This window comes from Schistocerca gregaria, chromosome X, assembly GCF_023897955.1.
Source record: "Schistocerca gregaria isolate iqSchGreg1 chromosome X, iqSchGreg1.2, whole genome shotgun sequence".
NCBI lineage: Eukaryota > Metazoa > Arthropoda > Insecta > Orthoptera > Acrididae > Schistocerca > Schistocerca gregaria.
The window spans coordinates 504,704,218-504,726,520 of NC_064931.1; the positions used below are offsets into that span (position 1 = coordinate 504,704,218).

Consider the following 22,303-nt stretch of genomic DNA (forward strand, 5'->3'; position numbering starts at 1 on the left):
TTCTTTCTTTTTTGGGCACAGGAAAATGCATTTTGAGAATTTATTTTGATGTTATCATAATACTTCATGTAGACAAAACAGTGTGAGTGATGAAACTACCTGGCAGATTAAAACTGTGTGCTGGACCGAGACTTGAACTCGGGACCTTTGCCTTCCCAAGCATGACTCACAACCTCTTCTCATAGCTTTACTTCTGCCAGTACCTCGTCTCCTACCTTCCAAACTTCACAGAAGCTCTCCTGTGAAACTTGCTGAACTAGCACTCCTGGAAGAAAGGATATTGCGGAGACATGGCTTTGGCAAAGCCTGGGAGATGTTGTCCCACGCAAGGCAAAGGTCCCAAGTTCAAGTCTCGGTCTGGCACACAGTTTTAATCTGCCAGGAAGTTTCATATCAGTACACGCTCCACTGTAGAGTAAAAATTTCATTCATTCAGTGTAAGTGATGTTTTACATGTGTGTGAATTTCTACACACTGAAGGAGGCATAGTACCTGCAAAGTAGATAAACAAAAATGCTATTTTCTAACATAAGCTTTTTTTTAAATTCTAGATTTATATTTTTCAACTGCAGTAAAACCATAAAAAGATAACTGCAGAGTACGAAAGGTAGTCACATCACTACAATGGAGTAGTATCTATTTAGAGACCACACAAGTGTGTGGCTCCTGAAGAGAAGCAGCAGCCTTTTCAGTAGTTGCAGGGCAACAATCTGGATGACTGACTGAACTGGCCTTGTAACACAAGAAAAACAGCCTTACTGTAAGGGGAAACTAAACCATCATTTTTCCCAACGGCATGCAGCTCACTGTAAGATTAAATAATGATGGGGGTCCTCTTGGGTAAAATATTCCGGAGGTAAAATAGTCCCCCACTCATCAGGGCAGGGACTACTCAGGAGTATGTCGTCATCAGGAGAAACATACTGGCATTGTGCAAATCAGAGCATGGAGTGTTAGATCCCTTAATTGCAGAGGTAAGTCATAACATTTAGAAAGGAAAACATATAGGTTGAAGTTAGATATAGTGGGAATTAAGTTCAGTGGCAGGAGGACAGGACTTCTGGTCAGATGAATACAGGGTTATAAATACAATATCAAATAGGGGTAATGCAGAAGTAGGTTTAATAATGAATAATCAACTAGAATGCGGATAAGTTACTATGAACAGCATAGTGAACATATTATTGTAGCCAAGTTAGACACAAAGCCTGCTCCCACCACAGTAGCACAAGTTTATATGCCAACCAGCCCTCCAGATGATGAAGAAATTGAAGAAATGTATAATGAGATAAAAGAAATTATTCTGGTAGTTAATGGAGATGAAAATTTAATAGTCATGTGGGACTGGAATTTGATACTAGGAAAAGGAAGGGAAGGAAAAATAGTAGGTGAACATGGACTGGGGTAAGGAATGACACAGGAAACCGCCTGGTAGAATTTTGCACAGAGCATAATTTAATCATTGCTAACACTTGTTTAACAATAATGAAGGAAGACTGCATTTGTGGAAGACACATGGAGACAGCGGAAGGTTTCAGACTGATTATATAATGGTAAGATAGAGATTTCGGAATCAGGTTTTAAATTGTAAGACATCTCTATGGGCAGATGTTGACTGACCACAGTTGGTTGTTTATGAACTGTAGATTAAAACTGAAGAAATTGCAAAAAAGGTAGGAATTTAAGGAAATGGGACCAGGATAAACCGAAAGATCCAGAGGTTCCAGTGAGTTTCAGAGGGAGCATTAGGGAACAACTGACAAGAACATGGGAAAGGAGCACAGTAGAAGAAGAATGGGTAGCTTTAAGAGACGAAACAGGGGAGGCAGCACAGGATCAAATAGGTAGAAAGTCAAGGCCAAGTAGAAATCCTTGGACAACACAGGATATTGAATTTAATTGATGAAAGGAGTAAATATAAAAAGGCAGCAAATGAAGCAAGTGTAAGGGAATACAATCGTCTAAAAAATTAGACTCATAGGAAGAGCAAAATGGCTAAACAGGAATGGCTAGAAAAGAAATGTAAAGATTTAGAAGCATATTTCACTAACTGAAAGATAGATATTGCCTGCAGGAAAACTGAAAAGGCCTTTGGAGAAAAGATAAGCAGTTGTATGAATATCAAGAGCTCACATGGAAAATAAGCCCTAAACAAAGAAGGGAAAACTGAGAGGTGGGAGGCGTATACGGAGTGTCTATACAAGGGAGATGAACTTTAAAGCAATATTATAGAAATGGAAGAGGACATACATGAAGGTGAAATGGGAGATAGGATAGTGCAAGCGGAATTTGACAGAGCACTGAAAGATCCAAGATGAAACAAGGCCCCAGGAATAGACGACATTCTGTCAGAACTACTGATAGCCTTGGGATAGCCAGCTATGAAAGAACTGTTTTGATCTCGTGAACAAGATGTATGAGACAAGCAAAATACCCTGAGACTCCAAGAAGGCAATGATGCTTCTATGACTTATATGTTAAGAAAAGGCAAAACTGCATTTATAGAATTTGCAGACTTAGAGAAAGTTGCTGACAATGTTGACTGAAATACTCTATTAAATTCTGAAGGTAACAAAGATAAAATATAATGACTGAAAAGTTATTTACAACATATACAGAAACCAGGAAGCAGTTATACAACTAGAGGGGCATAAAAGGAAAGCAGCAGTTGAGAAAGGAGTGAGACAGGGTTGTACCCTATCCCCGATGTTATTCAATCTATAGACTGAGCAAGCAGTAAAGGAAACCAAATAAAAGTTTGGAGTGGGAATTAAAGTTCAATAAGAAAAAACAAAAACTTTCAGGTGTACCGATGACATTACAAGACTGGGAACAGCAGTTGAATGGAATGGACAATGTCTTGAAAGGAGTATATAAGATGAACATCAACAAAAACAAGACAAGGGTAATGGAATACGAAATCTTTTGAGAAGGTATTCGTCTGAATTGTAGCCATGTAGGGAAGTGAAACATGGATGGTAAGCAGTTTACACATGAAGATAATAAAAGCTTTTGAAATGTGGTGCTACAGAAGAACACTGAATATCAGATGGATAGATCATGTAAATAAAGAGAAGATACTGATTACAATTGGGGAGACAAGAAATCTGTGGCACAAGTGACTAAAAGAAGGGATCGGTTGATAGGACATCAGGGTATTACCAGTTTAGTGGTGGATGGAACTGTGTGTGTGTGTGTGTGGGGGGGGGGGGGGGGGGGGGGGGAGTGTGGTAGATGACCAAGAGATGAAAACAGTAAGCAGATTCAAAAGGATGTAGGCTGCAGCAGTTATTCAGAGGGAAGAGACTTCTGAAGGATTGAATAGCATGGAGAGTTGCTTCAAACCAGTCTATGGACTGAAGACGACAACAACAAATATTTGTACTTGATAATGAGAATAAATTCCCAAAATGTGCCTTGCACAGTTCTCCGAAGAGCTGGCAGTGGGTGAAGATTATATTCACTGTACAAGAGCGATGCATCCAACATGAGCAATACACCCACCTTCTAAAGCCCAATTTACCAAGGAGTTGGAAAAGGATAAATATATCCTTTTTCTTGTATATCACAGTTCAAAGATTGTGACGTGGTGCCTTTTTGCAAGCCGACATATTCAGATCTGTACAGTTATCAACACCCTACACAGAAGAATGGTGTCCTGAAAACATTTGTACAAAGTTATCAACACCCTACACAGAAGAATGGCGTCTTGGAAACATTTGTACAAAAAGGTGCATGTTACTGCTGTAAAGGACCACACACAAGAAGAACTTTAATATCTCAAAAAAGTTTTTGAAGATATGGAATATGTACTAGGCTCTGCAAAGCCAACCAAAGGCCCATGTCACGCCTCAAGAAGCTGATTGGGAAGGATCAAATTCATTGTCTTCATACCACGTGTAGACAATTTTTCTTCAAAAATCGATCATATCCTACGTAAATACAAAGCCGAGTTTATTTTTCTGTCAACAACAAAGACATCCATGCTCATTGGCTCTGTATACAATGACTTGATTTTATGGAAGGCAGGTATGAATATGATTAGCATCAATGTGGACATACCTTAGATACAGGTCAATAACATTACATGAAACATCAACACCACATCTGCCTGATACAGTCTGATAAATTTATTGTGTCGAGCACTGTATGCTGGCAAGCCACAGAATGAACTGTAAAAATATCCAGATTTTAACATAAATTTCGCTCTTCTAGAATTCATTTTTAGGGATTCTTTTGAAACATGTTTGATAGATGATTCAATCGACTGTGATGATGGTTTTAATCTTGACAAAATGAGGAATTCAGCACTGATGATGCCCAACTCTCAGAGAACAGTGCAATGTTAGTGTAAACAAGTCCTCCAGTCATGGCTTTGAACACCGAATAATTTTATATAAACTCAATGAAAATTAAACCTGGGTTAATTTCTGTATATAGGCACTAAGTACTGCAATACTTAGACTTTTACATGAAACAGAAATGCAAACAAATAAAGCAAGCAGATTTTAAATTCTGTTTATGATAAACAAATTAAAACCTGGAAGTGCAATTATCTTCTTACAAACTTTCTCACTTTTAATATGTCTGGACACATGGAGATTTTGTATTATGAACTGGAACAGGCACTATAACATTTATTTACTATGTAACATAGATGATTAACTGTGAAAACTTGATTAAGAACTTTATTTTATGACAGCACCAAATTACTGTTTGTTAATTATACTGATAACATGGAAGCATTGTGTGTTCATCAGAAAATATATTTCCATTATTATATTTGAAGAAATGCCTTCCAGCAGTTACATTTATAAATTAACAATTTCATGCTGAAGTCTACCAGAAAGACAGCTACCCTGTATCTTCAATTTGAAATGTGTACAATAGGTACAACTGAACAAAAACATTACCCACATTTGATGAAGCTGCTCAATGCTAGTGGTTTCAAACAAAATCTTTATCACCATACCCATGGATAGAAAAGCTCTGCTACAGACAGCATTCTATTCAACACATTGTTTAAAAAATAATTATCATAAAAATGTATGCACTAGTATTGTCACCTGTTCAGTGGGAGAAGTACGTAGAGTACTACCATCAGTAGCAGCAGTGGACCCTTCATCATCTGATCCACCAGCAGATGCTGTAGTATCCGAATAATGACCAGCCTCCTGATGAGTTCCTTGGGCTAAACTAGGATCCATTCCCTATGAATATGGAGAACAATTTTAATATTAAGTTCTACTTCAAAATAATACTACTGACATGAAAAGTGCACTTTTAAATTTAATATGATAATGGAAATTTGAAAGTCAAGAAAACATTGCATGAAGAAATCTGGGACTGTTGTCTTGATTGTTCTTACCATCCACACAAACCAAGACTGAACAAAAGTTTAATACAAAATCTAAAATAATCTGCTTCTTTGTGTCCCTAAAGACTTCTCAATGTTTTCATTCTACACTGTGTGTTTGCCTTTAGTCACACCATACTTTACATCGAATTGGCAAAATACATATCATACCATGAGTACAGTTCCATTAGAAATAGAAATAAATAATAATAATAATAATAATAATAATAATAATAATAATAATAATAATAACAATAATTTTTCATGCACTTTGATTCTGGAAGAAAGGATCAAGATTATGTCTATATTTTTAGCATCTTTGTCTCTCATCGTTTAGTATCATTATCATGGTATGAACTGCTGTTTATTATGAATGCCTTTTTTAAAAATTTTATCAGTCATGGAAACTAGCTATTAAAACGAAGTTTAAAGATATGAAACACAATCTCCCATTCAATTAGAGGACAAAGTATTTTTTTGAAAGTGAACAACAGTCACCATGCAAGGATTATTCAGGCATCAACTTGATAATGATAGTGCAAATCACTAAAGGTAAAAGATGAAAAGTTAAAAAGTTCACATTAAATAGTTGACTGAATAAACCTTTTATAGGTGCCGCCATGCCATCATCAACATACAAATGGAATGCTACTCATTCTTCCAATTCTTTAAGGACCAAATTATGATGCATATCTAACCACTGTTGAAGTAATGTAAACTTTTTTCAGTTTTAATATCACAAAAACTGATTTAATGGGGCACACGACAGGCCATAAACTTAATGAAGGAACCATTCATACATCATACTTTCTTTTTGAACCCTAAAAACAACACTGGAAAGTTGACTTCTCTGATACCTCAGGATATTATGCCCATTTTATAAAGCACATCATTTAGCACTGCCTAGCAATATGTACGTTACAAAACAGTTCCCTACATCCAAGAAAATAAATACTTCAATTGGTGCAGACAAATTCAAGTACACCTTTGAAACAGTGGATTAGTGGCTTAGTAGCATTGATCAGAAATCAAAAAACACATACATTAAATACAGACCTGTAAACTGAGTGCTATTGCCAGTTCAACTAATGTTTCATCATCGGTGTCAGGAGGTATGTCCATCAAAGCTGGGAAGTTACCGGCAGCATTCAACAGGGTTTCTACTGACCCATCACTTATTGAACTTGAACTAGCACTATAACCTGCTGAAAGAAAAAGTACAAGTCTTACCTTAAATGGTACACAATTTCCACAATGTCACTGCTACTACAATTTTTCTAATAAAGAGCATCAATGTTTCACACAAGACCTGTTGTTAACAGTACTGTGTGTGTTTCCTCAGCTCCTCTTCCAACACTGGTTTACAAAAGTGATGAATATTTAAGGTCTAATCTTTGGTAATGAAAGGCTCTCTCTCTCGATGGGCAGCGAGTTACCTTATTTTCAGGCCAGGAAGGTTACAGGAGCAATGGATGCGCTGTGAGAATAGCTCCCATCTCTGCTGCTCAGAAAAGCTGGTGGTGGTGGAGAGGATCCTGATGCCACTGATTGTGAAGCAGCCATTGAAATCTTGCATGTTGTGTTTTGTTGCATGTTGTGCCACTGAGTGGTCTACCTTGTTTCTGGCAACAGTTTGGTAGTGGCCACTCATTCTAGTTGACAGCCAGTTGGTTGTCATGCCAGTGTAAAATGTTGTGCAGTGGTTGCTGCACAGCTGGTATATAACATGGCCACTTTCACAGGAGATCTCTAATGGAGTAGGATAAGCCAGTGACAGGACTGGAGTAGGTGGTGCTGGGTGGGTGGATTGGGCAGGTCTTGCATCTGGGTCTTTCACAAGGGTATGATCTGTAGCAGAGGATTGGGGGTGGGAGTGGCAAAGAGGTGGACTAGGATGTTGTGGAGGTTGGGTGGTTGACATAACATCACTTTGGAAGGGTCAGAAGTATCTTGGGTAGGATGTCTCTCATTTCAGGTCATGATGATAGATAATCAAAGTCCTGATGGAGGACATGGTTCAGTCATTCCAGTCTGTGATGGTACTGGGTAAAGGGGGGGGGGGGGGGCACTGCTTTGTGGACAGTTCTTGGGATCACTGTGATGATCAGGTGTGTGAGAGGACATGGCACAGGAGATCTGTCTGTGAATTAGATCATATTGCCTGTCTGTGAAGGCCTTTGTGAGTCCTTTGGTATACTAGGCAAGGGAGTTCTCATCACTGCTGATGTGTCTATCATGGGTGGCCAGGTTGTACGAGAGGGATTTTTTGGTATGGAAGGGGGTGGCAGCTGTCAATGTACAAGTACTGTTGGTGACTGGTGGGTCTGATGTGGACCAAGGTATGGACGGAGGCATGTGAGAGGAGGAGATCAACTTCTAGGAAGGTGGCACGTGGGTGGAGGAACGACAAGTTGAAGTGGATGGGAGAGAAGGTGTCAAAACTGTGGAGGAATGACGATAAGGTGTCCTGGCCTTGGGTCCAGTTTATAAAGCTGTCATCAACAAACCTGAACCAGAGTGTGTTTCCTCTAGGTGGCCTATGAAGAGGATTGCCTAGGAGTGTGTCATGTGTGTGCCCCTGCCTTTGCTTGAATTTGTTTGTTTGCTTCCCTTTCAAGTGTGAAGTAATTATGGGTTAAGATGTAGTTGATTACATGTACAATTAATGAAGTTGCGATTTTGGAATCTGCAGGACGTCGGGAGTGGCAGTGTTCAATTGCGGCAAGGTCATAGGCATGAGGGATGTTAGTGTATAGGGAGGTTGCATCAACAGTGACTAGTAGGGATACTGGAGGTAAGGATGTGGAGATGGTGGAGAGCCATGCAGGAATGATTAGTATTTAACGTGGGAGGCTTGGTTTTGGACAATTGGTTGGAAATGTTGATCAACAAGGACTTAGATTCTCATGGTGGGGGCACTGTAACCAATGGGACACCCAGAATTGTTAGGTTTGTGGATTTTGGGGAGCACGTAGAAGGTGGGTCTGCAAGCTGTTGTTAGTGTGCGTAGGGAGATGGCTTCACAGAAGAGGTTCTAGGAAGGTCCTAAGGATTTCAGCAAGATTGGAGGTTGTATTGCACTTCTGGGATGGAGTAACTTTGGCATAGATTGTAGGTGGAGGTGTCGGACTACTGGCGGAGGCTCTCTGCCAGGTAGTTGCTCTGGTTCATGACAAAAGTAGTGGAACCTTTATCTGCTGGGAGGATGATCAGGACCGGATCCATTTTTTGGTTGTGTAGGGCAGTCCTTTCTTCTATTGAAAGGTGGTTGTTCTTAGGGAGGGACATGGGGAAGGATGATGAGATCAGGCTGGAAGTTAGGAATTCGTGGAAGGTGACCAGGGGATTGTTAGGTGGGAGTGTAGGAGGGTCATAGTTGGATGGTGGTAAAAATTGAGACAGGCAGGGGTTTGATGGTGGGATTGGATTGGCTTTGGTTGGAGGGGTTGGTGGCAAAAAAGTCTTTCCTCTGAAGGGAGCGGGAGAAGGAGAATACGTCTTTCACAGGTCCAACATTGTTAAATCTGGGAGTAGGGCTCAGTGTGAGGTCTTTGGATAGGACTGAAATTTTTGTGAGGCTAAGGATTTTGGTGGAAGGTTAACAACAGAGTTCTGGGATTGTTTAAGCTCTGGATTTCATGGAGTGTTGGTAGGGGTTTATGGAGGATGTGGTAGGTTGGAAATATCAGCTGGGCAGAGTCTATAAGGGATCGAAAAGGAAAAACACTATGGGTAGGATGGGGGTTGGACAGTGGTGCCCCAAGGTGGGAGTACGATGTCAGCAAGTTGGATACTTTGTGGAGCTAGTGTTTGGAATGTTGTTCTATGTGATGGAGTGTATGGATTTCAATTTGGGCGATGAGGTATAGGTAGTGGGGATTGCGCAATAACAGTATTTTCCAGATGTGGTGGAGGTGGGTCAGGGATGCTGTGCTATGGAGATGAGTGTTTGTAGAACCAGGTTTGTGTGGGAAAGGGACTGGCAGAATCAGAAAAGTTGGAGATCATTGTGGAAGGTGGGGTGGGATCCAGAAATACAAGCTTCAAAAAGGAAGTGCATTCTGAAAGCTAGCCAAGCTCTATACCTTTTGTTTGTGTACCTATCGCTGATTTAGCATTTCTGCCTTTTGGCAAGTCATCTTCTTTATTCCTAAATAATTCAAAAGTTTTAGTATGTTACAATTTTATTGGCTAGCAACTCAAAGATGCATTTACTGCAAAAAAGATTTGCACCTGCCACAAACTTTAATGAAAGAAGAAGAAATGCCAGCAATAAGAAACAGAGATGCAAACGTCTAATTATTTTGTAAGTGAAACCGATCAAGTGCCTGTGCAGAACAGCAAAACCTGAGGTGTTACATAAGGTGAAATGAGATGTATCATATCACTTCTTTCATCTGTTGCAATGTTTGTTCATGTGAAAAATACTCGCGCATAGGGTGGGGGCACCCGATAAGTTGTGTGCAGGAAGGGAGTGGTTCCTCAAAGTCAGCAGTCGACAATCTCTTGCACATCTGCATTTTGAATGTCCTTATCATCTGCTCAGCTCCCAAATTCAACACGGGTAGAAAGAGGTTGTGGTCAGAGGCTTATAGCCATTTCATATATAAAAACCCTAAAATGCAGATGCTGTGAACTGAGGCCCGATGTCGGAAACCAGGGTTTAAGGTGCCTCCTGACGGAGAGGGCATGGATGGTAGATACTGTGGTGGTGGTAGCCATTCATGCCACATATGGAAAGTTAAGAGAGGGCATCAACAACTAGCAACAACATTGCTCCCCAGAATGGTCCAGCCAAATCAAAATGCACTCATTGCCACAGGTGGTTAGGTAGCTGCTAAGGGTTTAATTGCTGTGATGGGGCTGGCTGACTATGGGCACAGGCCTGATAGTTCTCGATTGTGTATTCTATGGTGGCATCAACACCAGGCCAATATACTTTATGCTGCACTATTACCTTCATTCGCTGACGTGCAGTGTGGAGTACTTTGGTTATGCACGGGCAGAGAATGGGAGGAACTACCACCAGACATTCAGAATCAGCTGTAGCTAACAAAATGACACCCCTGTGCCATAATGACAATTAGATGCACCTGTCCTTCTCAGTGCCCTTAGGCAGATGCTCTGGTCAACCCCGCTGTTGCACACCCTAACGTAGGCTGCTTATACTACACACATAATGTACTAAGTTTTGTGAACCGTTGGTCTGGAATTAGGAAACCAAAAAGTGCATAAGCGTCTAAGTAAAAAATGTTAGTTGTCATCCACGAGCTGACTGCCAACAGTGTTAGTTGCTGAGCTACATAAGGTTGGACTAAAAGCTGACCCTACAATGGGATCGACTGACCATTGTGAATTACTACTCTGTTGAGGGTACCAAAGCTATGGCCAGCCTATGCACTGATAACTGTCCACGTTCATCAGTCACATGGCTACTCTTGTCCAACTGCAAATCTGTCATTGCTTCATTAGTTTCAAGCTGCAGCATGCGCTTCTGCATCCCATCTGCAACTGCTATGAGCACTGGCATGCAGTGTACCACTGGTAATTTTTTTTTGTTGCACACCACCGAGGCAAACATTTGCAGATGCCCTGGATTGCGGCATGCAAACCAGGTTATATCACAGAAAGAGCAGTGACTCCACTGATGCTGTGGGCTGCAACTGGTACACAATTTGATGGCACAAATTCCTCTGGGTGCCTTCAACAACAGCAGGAAGGAAACTGACGTATGAGCCTCAGCTTGCTTTGGGACACACCAACAGCAAACAAAGTTCTTCTGTTTTTGGGCTTCTAGCAATAATGAGATTGGTGAATCGCAAACTACTGCACTAACTACTCAGAAACCTGTGTCTTTGGAATACAAAATGAACAGGTGTTTGTTAAACTGTACGATGACATTGACTGGAAGTTGTCACTTGATCACAGAGCACCACAGCAACCAATACTGCTAACAAAGTTGACACAAGAAGTAACATAAAACATAGCTTGAGCTTATGCTGTTACGTCTTAAGGTTTGGCATTTTTTAGAAAATTGTTCTGGGTTGGATGAGATGACTCTAAAGCCTTCTTTCTTACTCCTCTATCAGGAAAGAGATGTATATCATCATCATGGATTAAGGAGTCTGCGTATGATTGACCACAACGTTTATAGGGAAAAATAATTACACCTCTGTGTGAAACCTTGCAAGTCAGCAGCCCATGCTCTATTTGTTTGTATATTGTGCTTAACACATTTGTTAAATTTGAGCCGAGCCTCGATTCGACTATGTGGGTTTGGTGACCGTAATAGTCAGCAAACCACAAACATCAGGAAATCTGAAACTGCTGGGGTCGTAGAGTGGGTGGAGCTTCTTCATCACTTTGTACATATTATTGCTAGAAGAATATAAGATTGCATTCTACAGTTCTGCATCAGTTATTTTACTTGCCTTGCAGTGAAGGAAAAACTGACAAACAGACCTCCAAACACTCGTCTGCCTTGTCGTAGCAAGCGAATGGCAGAGTGGGAGGTGATGAAGTTTTAGCTTTAGGCTGTTGTTGGCTTTGCAGCAGTTTTAAAAACAATTTCTGTTGTTGCTGTCTGAATTTCCACTGCGGTTCTTCTCACAACTGTTCCTGTTTCTAGAATTTTCACTGCTTTTCTTCCTGTTGTTGCAGCTGTTGTTGTTGTAGCAGCAATCACTACTCCCACAACTGTAGAAACTTGAGAGCCATTCTTCACTAGATAGTTGCAGAGTAAAAGTCCTTGTCACCAATATTTTATCGCACTCCGTGTAAGTAGAACAAAGTTTACAATCCTTCGCAATGGCACTAATGCAGAGACCGGTGGAACGACGGTTCCTGAGGTCAATGACTGGAGTTCATGACGTGAATGTCTAGCCAAAAATGAAGTCCAGAGCATAGTGAAAGTCGTCATAAGTGTACACAAATGTGAATCAAAACATTACACAGGCAAGATCAAACACACTATTAATCAATGGTGTGTAAGTCTTCAATAAGACATGGAAAATACGGGATGGAATAATGACAATATTATGGAAGTATAGTTGTTACTCAGCATATAGCAGACATGCAGTGTCACAGATAGGCACAACAAAAAGATTGTCAAACCAAGTTTTCGGCAAAACAGGCTGAAAGCTTTGTTTGACAGTCTTTTTGGTGTGTCTCTCTGCGACTCAGCATCTCAGCTATGTAGTGAGTGGCAACCAACCTTTTTATAATATTGTCTTCAATGAACTAGCAGGACTGACTGGACGGTCTCAGGATATTGTATTTATCGGCACACTTGCATCAGTGAATAGGCCCACGTGATATGTCTGCACCTGCAGTGGAACCCCTCGTGGCAACAAGCTACGATCTGAGTACGAATCAATAGTCTATCTGGGTAGGGAATCTGAATCACTGTTTGGAACGAAAACCGGAATGTGTGTTCAAGGATAAAAACACAAAACTTGTTTTCTTTAAGTCCTAATTGTCAAGAAAAATACAGTGGTTGCTTTTTTCACTAAATGAGAAGTGTTGACATATGTCGTATTTAAATCCCATTTGAAAGTGAAATGCATGCTCGCTCTATATTGGAAAGTGATTCATCTAATATTGAAACCAAACTGTTGGATCATTCATTGCACAATATTACTCAAAACTGGTACTGACAACTTAGCTGCAGTAGACTTAGTATGGTTTTGAGACTGCTCTCTGTAGACCTGAGGGTGCACAAAATAATTTTGACCCATCTTCAAAAGTGGATGCTCAGCTGAGAAAGTGCAAGCCAAAGAAAGTTAATAGTGAGGAAAGTTATACTAAGTGTGATGAAAATTATTTTGGGAGTAAATGAAATAAATAGTGCTGTATTGTAAGAACCAAAGTGAAACTTCCAGGGCATGTTGGTAGTCATGCCTGGGTAGCTTAGCTTGGAACAGCACTGCCCACAAAATTCCAGGTTATCGGATTTGAACCCCAGCCTGATCCACAATTTTAGTCTGCCAGAAATATGTTTACTCCCACTATTATACAGTTAACAGTTTCCCAGCTTCTTTTATACCCACCCCCCTCTCTTACAACCCAACAATATTTTCTTACAGAAATGTTGACAAAAACAAATCCCAGTAAGTATATTTAAAATATTTTTACACACAAAAATCCAGTAGTCTTGTTTCAGTGGTTATCTTGGTGTGTGTGTGTGTGTGTGTGTGTGTGTGTGTGTGTGTGTGTGTGTGTGTGTGTGTGTGAGAGAGAGAGAGAGAGAGAGAGAGAGAGAGAGAGAGAGAGAGAGAGAAAATGTAAAATATAGGAAACAACTTTTTAAGCAATGAACATTACGTGCAAGATCCCCCTTGCATTTTTGTAGTTTATGTATGATACATGTACATGATAGGCATTAAAATACTCATCAGGGACTTTTTTTATTATCCAGTAAAGGTTATCTGAATTTTGTGTTATGTTTAGCCACTGAAGAAAGTGGAAGTGGCAATCTGTTTGGGACACACAAATGTTCAATTTAATTTTAGTCATCATAATCAATGTTTTTAGAAAGTCTGCAGTCGTGTCATTCATTATTTAAATGAGCAAACAATGCACCAGTTACATATTTTTCATGTTTAGCGTGACATATATAACGAATTTATTCTCACTGTCAAGCACAAATATTTACACAAGTATTTTTTGTGATGTTTACAGATTTGCTGTTCTGCTTCTCGTGCACTGCAGTCATCAATTTGAGGTTATACAGTACTATGCCTCCTCCATTACGCAGAAAACCGCACATACACAAACCATCAATCATGTTATTTGTGTGTGAACAATTCACGAAAAGTACTTACATAAATATTTGCATCTGAACACGAGAATAAATTCTCGAAATCTGTTTTGCTAAGCATGAAAAAATATGTAACTGGTGCAGTACTTCATTATTTAAACCAGAAACACTTGAGCATTGCAAGAAACACAAAAGTGTCAAAACACCATGTGAAATATGCATTTGAGAAATCATAACGATCATACAGTTGCATATGCAGAGTAAAAGCAGTTGAAAAATGGTTGTGATCGGTCATAATACCATTACTTGAACAAACCTAGCTACTCCTATCAACCACCAAGGTGAGTAGAACTTCGAAGTGGCAGGAGGTAATGAATTGGTTCGAATCTTACCTATTCAGATCTGCTGAGCAGAGAGCCATGGTGTCTAAACATAACTGTGTAACATTTGTAAACAGTACTTGAAGGCCAATGCCATGACAGCATCATTTTTCTCCACAGACAGTGTTTCTTAAACGATGAATCGTGAGAAAGTTATAAATTTGTTAACGCCAAACTGAGTGTGAATTAACATTGTAAACATTTGATGGGAGAGATACAAAAGTAAAAAAAAAAAAATGGTAGAAACGTAAAAGAGGGTTTATGCTGTATATGTAAAATAATTTCACCATGCAGGTATTAAACAAGTTTATTTAGCAGACTCTTCTTGAATTGAAAATGGAGCTATAATGCTCCAAAACCTCCCTGCAAAATATATATATTTACTAACTGCATTGTGGCTCCACCCCCCACCCCCCTTTATACAAGAAATCTGCCATAAGTTGTGAAAAGCCTTAAAATATGGATACCTCTATAAGGAAAGAAAACTAACACATTAGTTTCAAACAATGAGACGATACACCACATCAGGGAATAAAGTTACCACAATAGCAAAAGCAGGTGTTTTCAGAAGACATATATCATGACACAAGCAAAAAGTGCCACTGATTCAGACACATTTGACACAGTAGACAATGCTCTTCAGCGATATGTTACACCAATGACTGTGACAACAGTACTGTACACTATTTTCTTCTCAAGTATAAATTTTTTAAAGAATGCAAATCATAGCTTGGATGTTAAACTATTAATAATTAAATGTTATGAAAAGACAACTGGAAGGAGGCACCTAATACCACTAACTACGCCAAATACAACAATTTCATTTTTCCAAGGAAAGATAAAAATGCTGATGATGGCTATGCCAGTTGTGGGTTTGACTGACCAACACAATATAGCTTCACAGGGTCTCTCTCTCTCTCTCTCTCTCTCTCTCTCTCTCTCTCTCTCTCTCTCTCTCTCTCTCTTCCCCCCCCCCCCCCCCCCCCCCCCCCCCTCACACAGCACAAAGGATTTGTGCAAAAACCAGCAGCAAAGTTTTAATTCTCTTTCACGTGTCAATGATACAGTGTTTCTACTAGTAGGTGAGTGTTCCCTTTCACTATATATCAACTGAGATAAAAATAAGCAAAGCAAAGCAGTGGAACTGTTTATTTTGGTGCGATTGATCTACATGGATAGAAACGTGTACAGGAGGTTCACCAAAAGTGCAGTATGATGACATTCACTTCAGAAGGAATGGAGACCTAAATTACTTCTGAATCGATAGTTTTTGAATGAAATATTATCCACAGATGAGCAATTTCAGTAGAATATGAGTGAATTTAAAGACAACAAAGCAGGACTATGTAAGAAATGAATTATTAACTAACACTGCTGATAAGTATCAAATTACTGTGAAATGTATGGGATCATGAAATGACTCATTTGGAAAGAAAGGGGTAAAAGGGGTAATAACATTTAGGGCTTTCAATACAAATTAACACAGCAAACAAATTCAAGACTTAACTTCACAACGGAACTGCTGTGTAATAATCACTGATATTAAACACAGTCATTAATTAAAGACGTGTTTGTCAGCACATTGTAAAATATCTGTATCACATTTTCTATGTATTTTGGGGAATAAACTGTTATAAATCTTATAAAAAGTTCCTCCGATTTTTTCTTTGTGGTTAATGAAGTTAGAAAGAAAATGTTGTCATTAATTGCCTCGTGTTTCACTGCAGCATGAAAATTACGATAAAACATGAAAAAAAAAAGTATATTAATTTTCTTTGATTACCTATAATTTTAAAGAACAAGAAAGTATATTTCAAAGACTATCCCACAGTTTAAAACAACTTAAACTTTGTGTTTTGCCATGCAGCAGGTCTTGTCATGGGATAAGCCTTGTCAGAGAGGTCCACAACATGAATAACAAGGCATGGTAATAAAATAATCTAGATACAGCACTCACTCGGTTCGGGAGCCAAGCTGACAGTCGGTTCTGGAGGCTCTATAGCCTCGGCCTGCTCCTGCTGCGTGCGTTCTTGTGACTGTACAGATCCTGGCGACTTTTCATATGTAACTTCTGTGACAGTGAGACCACCTGCAACGGAAGAAGTATATGTTATGACCTTGCATGACAATGGGAAGACATGGAAAAAAATAAAAACAACAGTAGACTCAACTCCCCAGTAATTATTAACAAATGAACACAGTAACTATTACAAAATTTATTCAACAAAAATGTTGGATCATCCACAAATAATTAAAAGTTCCTAGCATTGCGATTATAACAAATCAAGTATACAACTTGTTGAACATTAACATATATAAAATTATTCCCTATCCCCAATAACTGGCACTATGTATTGTGATTATGATATGAGTTACTTTATGGGTTATTCTACAAGAGTAGATATATGGACAGATGCTGACCATAATCAAGTATAGACGTTAGTGTAGAAATAGTAAATGACTGATTCTTTAAGAATTGAGATCCCATGTACAAAACAGATTCAAACGTCAGTTATGCTTGAAGATTTTTGGAAGTCACTAAGTGTTCTCATTATGGAACACCAGAGGAATATAGACTGCGCAATTTGGGCTCCATTATAAGAAAAAGCAAATTTTTCTCGCATTTCAATGTTCATGATGTCATATCTCCTGAACTATGTGTTGTACGATGGTATAATTTTGCAGGTACATTCAGTTGTGTTTGTGGGTACCGTCTGCAAACTGTGTTTCAAGAAGTCAGTAGTAAAGAAAAGTAATAAATTAAAACGTCATGTCTGATAGTGAAGTTTTACTGTATGAACAGCAAAAATGAAGTAGTAATAACTTTTTTCCTCTCATTGTGTGTGTGTGTGTGTGTGTGTGTGTGTGTGTGTGTGTGTGTGTAGCTTGTAAGAAACTGCTAAATGCTCTCATTCTAAAATACTAAATGACTGAAGTCCAGGTATTTGCATACCATGAATTATGCTGCCTGAAGACATATACTTACTGTATTAAGCTTTTAACCTAGCATTATACCGCTTAGTGTGTAGATTTGACAGCATTTTAAATTTTTTAATACACTCAATAATTATGCAAAATATTGAAAATCAAATTTCTGTCTCTGGAAGCCATTACATATGCAACCTGCAACTGGTACTGGGTTCTGAAACAGTTTCTTAATTATACGGATACTAACACAAATACGAAAACACTCCTATGTAGAACATAACTAATTTTCAGAAGATATATAGCTACTTAACATGTAGCACTCCCTCTCTTTTTCTAAATGCTGTGACGGAACTACAATGGAATGTACTTTGAGGTGACAAAAGTCATCGAATATCGACATGCACACACAAAGATGGTGATATTGTCGAGTACACAAGATATAAAAGGGCAGTGCATTGATGGAGTTGTCATTTGTATTCGGTGAGTCATGTGAAAAGGTTTCCCGTGTGACTATAGCCACACAGTGGGAATTGACAGACATTGAATGTGGAATGGTAGTTGGAGCTAGATGCATGGGACATTCTATTTTGGAAATTGTTAGGGAATTCAATATTTCAAGGTCTACAGAGTCAAGAGTGTGCTAAGAATACCACATTTGGGCATTACCTCTCACTGTGGACAATGCAGTGGCCAACGGCCTTCACGTAATGACAGACAGCAGCTGTGTTTACATACAGCTGTCAGTGCTAACAGACAAGCAACACTGCATGAAACAACTGCAGAAATCAATGAGGGACAACAGCACAACATCGCCTGCAGTGTCTCTCCTGGACTCTAGACTATCGGTTGGACGCCATGTGACTGGAAAACAATAGCCTAGTCAGACGAATCCAGATTTCAGTTGGTGACAGCTGATGGATGGGTTTGAGTGGGGCACAGGCCACACAAACCCATGGACCCAAGTTGTCAAAAGGCACTGTGCAAGCTGATGATGGATCCATAATGGTGTGGGCTGTGTTTACATGGAATGTACTGCGTCCGCTGGTTCAGCTGAACCAGTTACTGACTGAAAATGGTTATGTTTGTCTACTTGGAGACCATTAGCAATCATTCATAAACCTCACATTCCCAAACATGTCACTGGGCCACAATTGTTCACAATCGGTTTGTAGACTATGCCAAGTCATGTTGCTGCACTACACCCATCAAAAGGCCGTCCAATACTATGTTAGGAAATATCCTATTACTTTTGTTACCTCAGTGTATATGCAGGTGAGGTGAGCAATGGGGGGGAATTAGGATACATGAGCAAGAACAGCTTCCACAAGTGTATTTAAGGGTATTACAGGTTGGTAATATGGTGGCATGCATACGTGTGTTTGTGTGTGAACACACTCTCAGGCTAAAATTACTTTTAAAGTGGCCTTGTATCTTAAAGGATAGGTTACACCAGTGATAAGTTCAGAACTGTATGCAATATGTAAACACATAGGATAGGTCTTGTGGTTTGGTCTTACACATAGGTACAGTCTGGGATCACAACAGGCATAACAATGGACAAGGATACTTTGTAAATTGGTAGCAGTGGAAAGATACTTTGGAGTGAATAGAAACAATTTTGATCAGGATTTCTAGGCATTGTAAAAGATAGTTCTCTCTTTCATGGGGTATTGAGATTTAAATGTTCCAACCCAGAACGGTAATCTGTAATGATGAAAGTGGGCCTGGTTAGAGGGTTAATGGGAGTATTTATATTGTATAAGGGGTGATTGAAAAGGGTCTGTTTGAGGGTGTTGCTGCAGCGTAGATTAAACATAGCATGACTCAGATGCAGGTATATAAGCACCAACATGTAGCGGAGGGATTAGTGTTGCATTTATGGCTTCCTGATGTGCATGTGGTAATGTGGAAAAGTGATTCCACATAAAACACCAGTTGATGTGGGAGGCTAGCCTCATCCAGTAACGAAATGCAGAACTTATCTCAACTCAAGTGGGAGACACTCATACATCTGCCCTGTAGTCTTGATCTCTTCCCATGTGGTCATCATACGTTCAGTCCATTACAAAAGGCCTTTGAAGGGTTGACAATTCCTGTGAAATGAGGATGCAAAGCAAGCAGCTGCAGCTGCAACTTCTTCACGCGGCAGGACATTGTGTTTTACCAAACAGATATATTCAACCTGGTACGGCGGTGGGATGCCTGCCTCACTGGCATACTGACTCTGGACTGTGAATCCTTTGAATGGATACTTTTTGTTCACCCCTCATAGGATGACATGGCACAGAAGCAGCTTTTGTGAGCCATAATTGTAAGGCAGTTCCTGCTCATAAACACCTCTGAAAGATTTTCAAGTAAACTTGGAAATTTCTAATATGCAAAAGGAGATACACTATTTTTGGTGGTAGGTTGATGAATGACAGACATTTTAAATAAGTTATGATATGGGTTGTGGATATAGTCTATTGAGGTAGCTTAGAATGCAAAATCGAACCAAATTAAATCGATTGGACTGATGATAAGGTTTTGGTGAAATAAGGATAGTATGTCTTAATCATTAGCCCGCGAGTTTTACAACAGCTTATGAGGAAAGATGTAATAGGTTTTGGCCCCTTGCAACCAATTCATCGAAGGTGACTTGTCAATTATCAGGGAAATCCTTTCAGTAGAAGCCACAAAAAGTTGTCTTCGATGCCTATGTTTGTTGATACTGAGAAGTACACAAATGATACGTGTACCAGAGAGGGGAAATTGGGATATGGCAAGGGAGAGAGGGTTTCAAAAAAGAATATAGACTCAGCTGAAAGGTTCTGATATGGACTGAACACACACTGACGAACACACTTCTAATATGCTTTAAGTTTGCACATAGTGCACTGGGAAAACTTGATCATATCCTCTGCCCAGGTTTTACTACTGCTTATTGCTCCCTGAATTTTCTGAAGTTAAATAATGTTATTTACTGAACTTGTGAAACTTTCTTGTTCAAGATACACTTTGAAGAGACGTCTACAAGATCAGAATTAGTTATCACCAAATACTATTTCTACAGCATGGTTTCATGCAATGACAGCATTTAAGATCTTGTAACAGAGTATACCACATTCTTGGGCCTACATATTAACTCCTAACCATATACATGGTGTTTCAAAAATGACCGGTATATTTGAAACGGCAATACAAACTAAACGAGCAGCGATAAATATACACCGTTTGTTGCAATATGCTTGGGACAGCAGTACATTTTTCAGGCAGACAAACTTTCAAAATTGCAGTAGTTACAATTGTCAACAACAGATGGCGCTGCGGTCTGGGAAACTCTATAGTACGATATTTTCCACATATCCACCATGCGTAGCAATAATATGGCGTAGTCTCTGAATGAAATTACCCTAAACCTTTGACAACGTGTCTGGCGGAATGGCTTCACATGCAGATGAGATGTACTGCTTCAGCTGTTCAATTGTTTCTGGATTCTGGCGGTACACCTGGTCTTTCAAGTGTCCCCACAGAAAGAAGTCACAGGGGTTCATGTCTGGCGAATAGGGAGGCCAATCCACACCGCCTCCTGTATGATTCGGAATGCCCAAAGCAATCACACGATCATCTAAATATTAATTCAGGAAATTAAAGACGTCGGCCATGCGATGTGGCCGGGCACCATCTTGCATAAACCACGAGGTGTTCGCAGTGTCATCTAAGGCAGTTTGTACCGCCACAAATTCACGAAGAATGTCCTAATAGCGTGATACAGTAATCGTTTCGGATCTGAAAAATGGGCCAATGATTCCTTTGGAAGAAATGGTGGCCCAGACCAGTACTTTTTGAGGATGCAGGGACAATGGGACTGCAACATGGGGCTTTTCGGTTCCCCATATGCGCCAGTTCTGTTTACTGACGAAGCTGTCCAGGTAAAAATAAGCTTAGTCAGTAAACCAAATGCTGCCCACATGCATATCACCGTCATCAATCCTGTGCACTATATCGTTAGCGAATGTCTCTCGTGCAGCAATGGTAGCGGCGCTGAGGGGTTGCCGCGTTTGAATTTTGTATGGATAGAGGTGTAAACTCTGGCGCATGAGACGATACGTGGACGTTGGCGTCATTTGGACCGCAGCTGCAACATGGCGAACGGAAACCCGAGGCCGCTGTTGGATCACCTGCTGCACTAGCTGCACGTTGCCCTCTGTGGTTGCCGTACGCGGTCGCCCTACCTTTCCAGCACGTTCATCCGTCACGTTCCCAGTCCGTTGAAATTTTTCAAACAGATCCTTTATTGTATCGCTTTTCGGTCCTTTGGTTACATTAAACCTCCGTTGAAAACTTCGTCTTGTTGCAACAACACTGTGTTCTAGGCGGTGGAATTCCAACACCAGAAAAATCCTCTGTTCTAAGGAATGAACCATGTTGTCCACAGCACACTTGCACGTTGTGAACAGCACATGCTTACAGCAGAAAGACGACGTACAGAATGGCGCACCCACAGACTGTGTTGTCTTCTATATCTTTCACATCACTTGCAGCGCCATCTGTTGTTGAAAATTGTAACTACTGTAATTTCGAAAGTTTGTCCGCCTGAAAATGTACTGTTGACCCAAGCATATTACAACAAACGGTGTATTTCTATCGCTGCTCGTTTAGTTTTTATTGCCGTTTCAAATATACTGGTCATTTTTGAAACACCCTGTATTACTACATGTAGCATATAGCTGTTCTCACTCACTCCCTGAAACATAACTCAAGTTGGGATGGCATCTGGAGCTTTTTCTTTCTTTTTTTTTTAATATAAGCATTATCATTTAGCACTCTATTCATAATATATGTGCCAACTGCAAAATATGGACTAGCTCTGCTGCTTGTATACCGAAATGAAAATCATTT

General features: G+C 39.8%; 1 protein-coding gene across 4 annotated transcripts in view; it reads right to left on the reverse strand.

Moving 5' to 3' along the window:
* LOC126299607 (protein purity of essence) overlaps window positions 1–22,303 on the reverse strand; it is a 417,439-nt gene that overhangs the window by 128,172 nt on the left and 266,964 nt on the right. For 2 of the 4 annotated variants that reach the window (XM_049991638.1, XM_049991640.1), the window contains exons 47-49: window positions 16,452–16,583; window positions 6,413–6,561; window positions 5,067–5,210 (exon numbers count right to left, since the gene is read on the reverse strand). In XM_049991638.1, coding sequence (XP_049847595.1) covers window positions 5,067–5,210; window positions 6,413–6,561; window positions 16,452–16,583 — 425 coding nt within the window. The remainder of the gene's footprint in view (window positions 1–5,066; window positions 5,211–6,412; window positions 6,562–16,451; window positions 16,584–22,303) is intronic. The other 2 variants (XM_049991641.1, XM_049991639.1) reach the window with 1 other exon arrangement.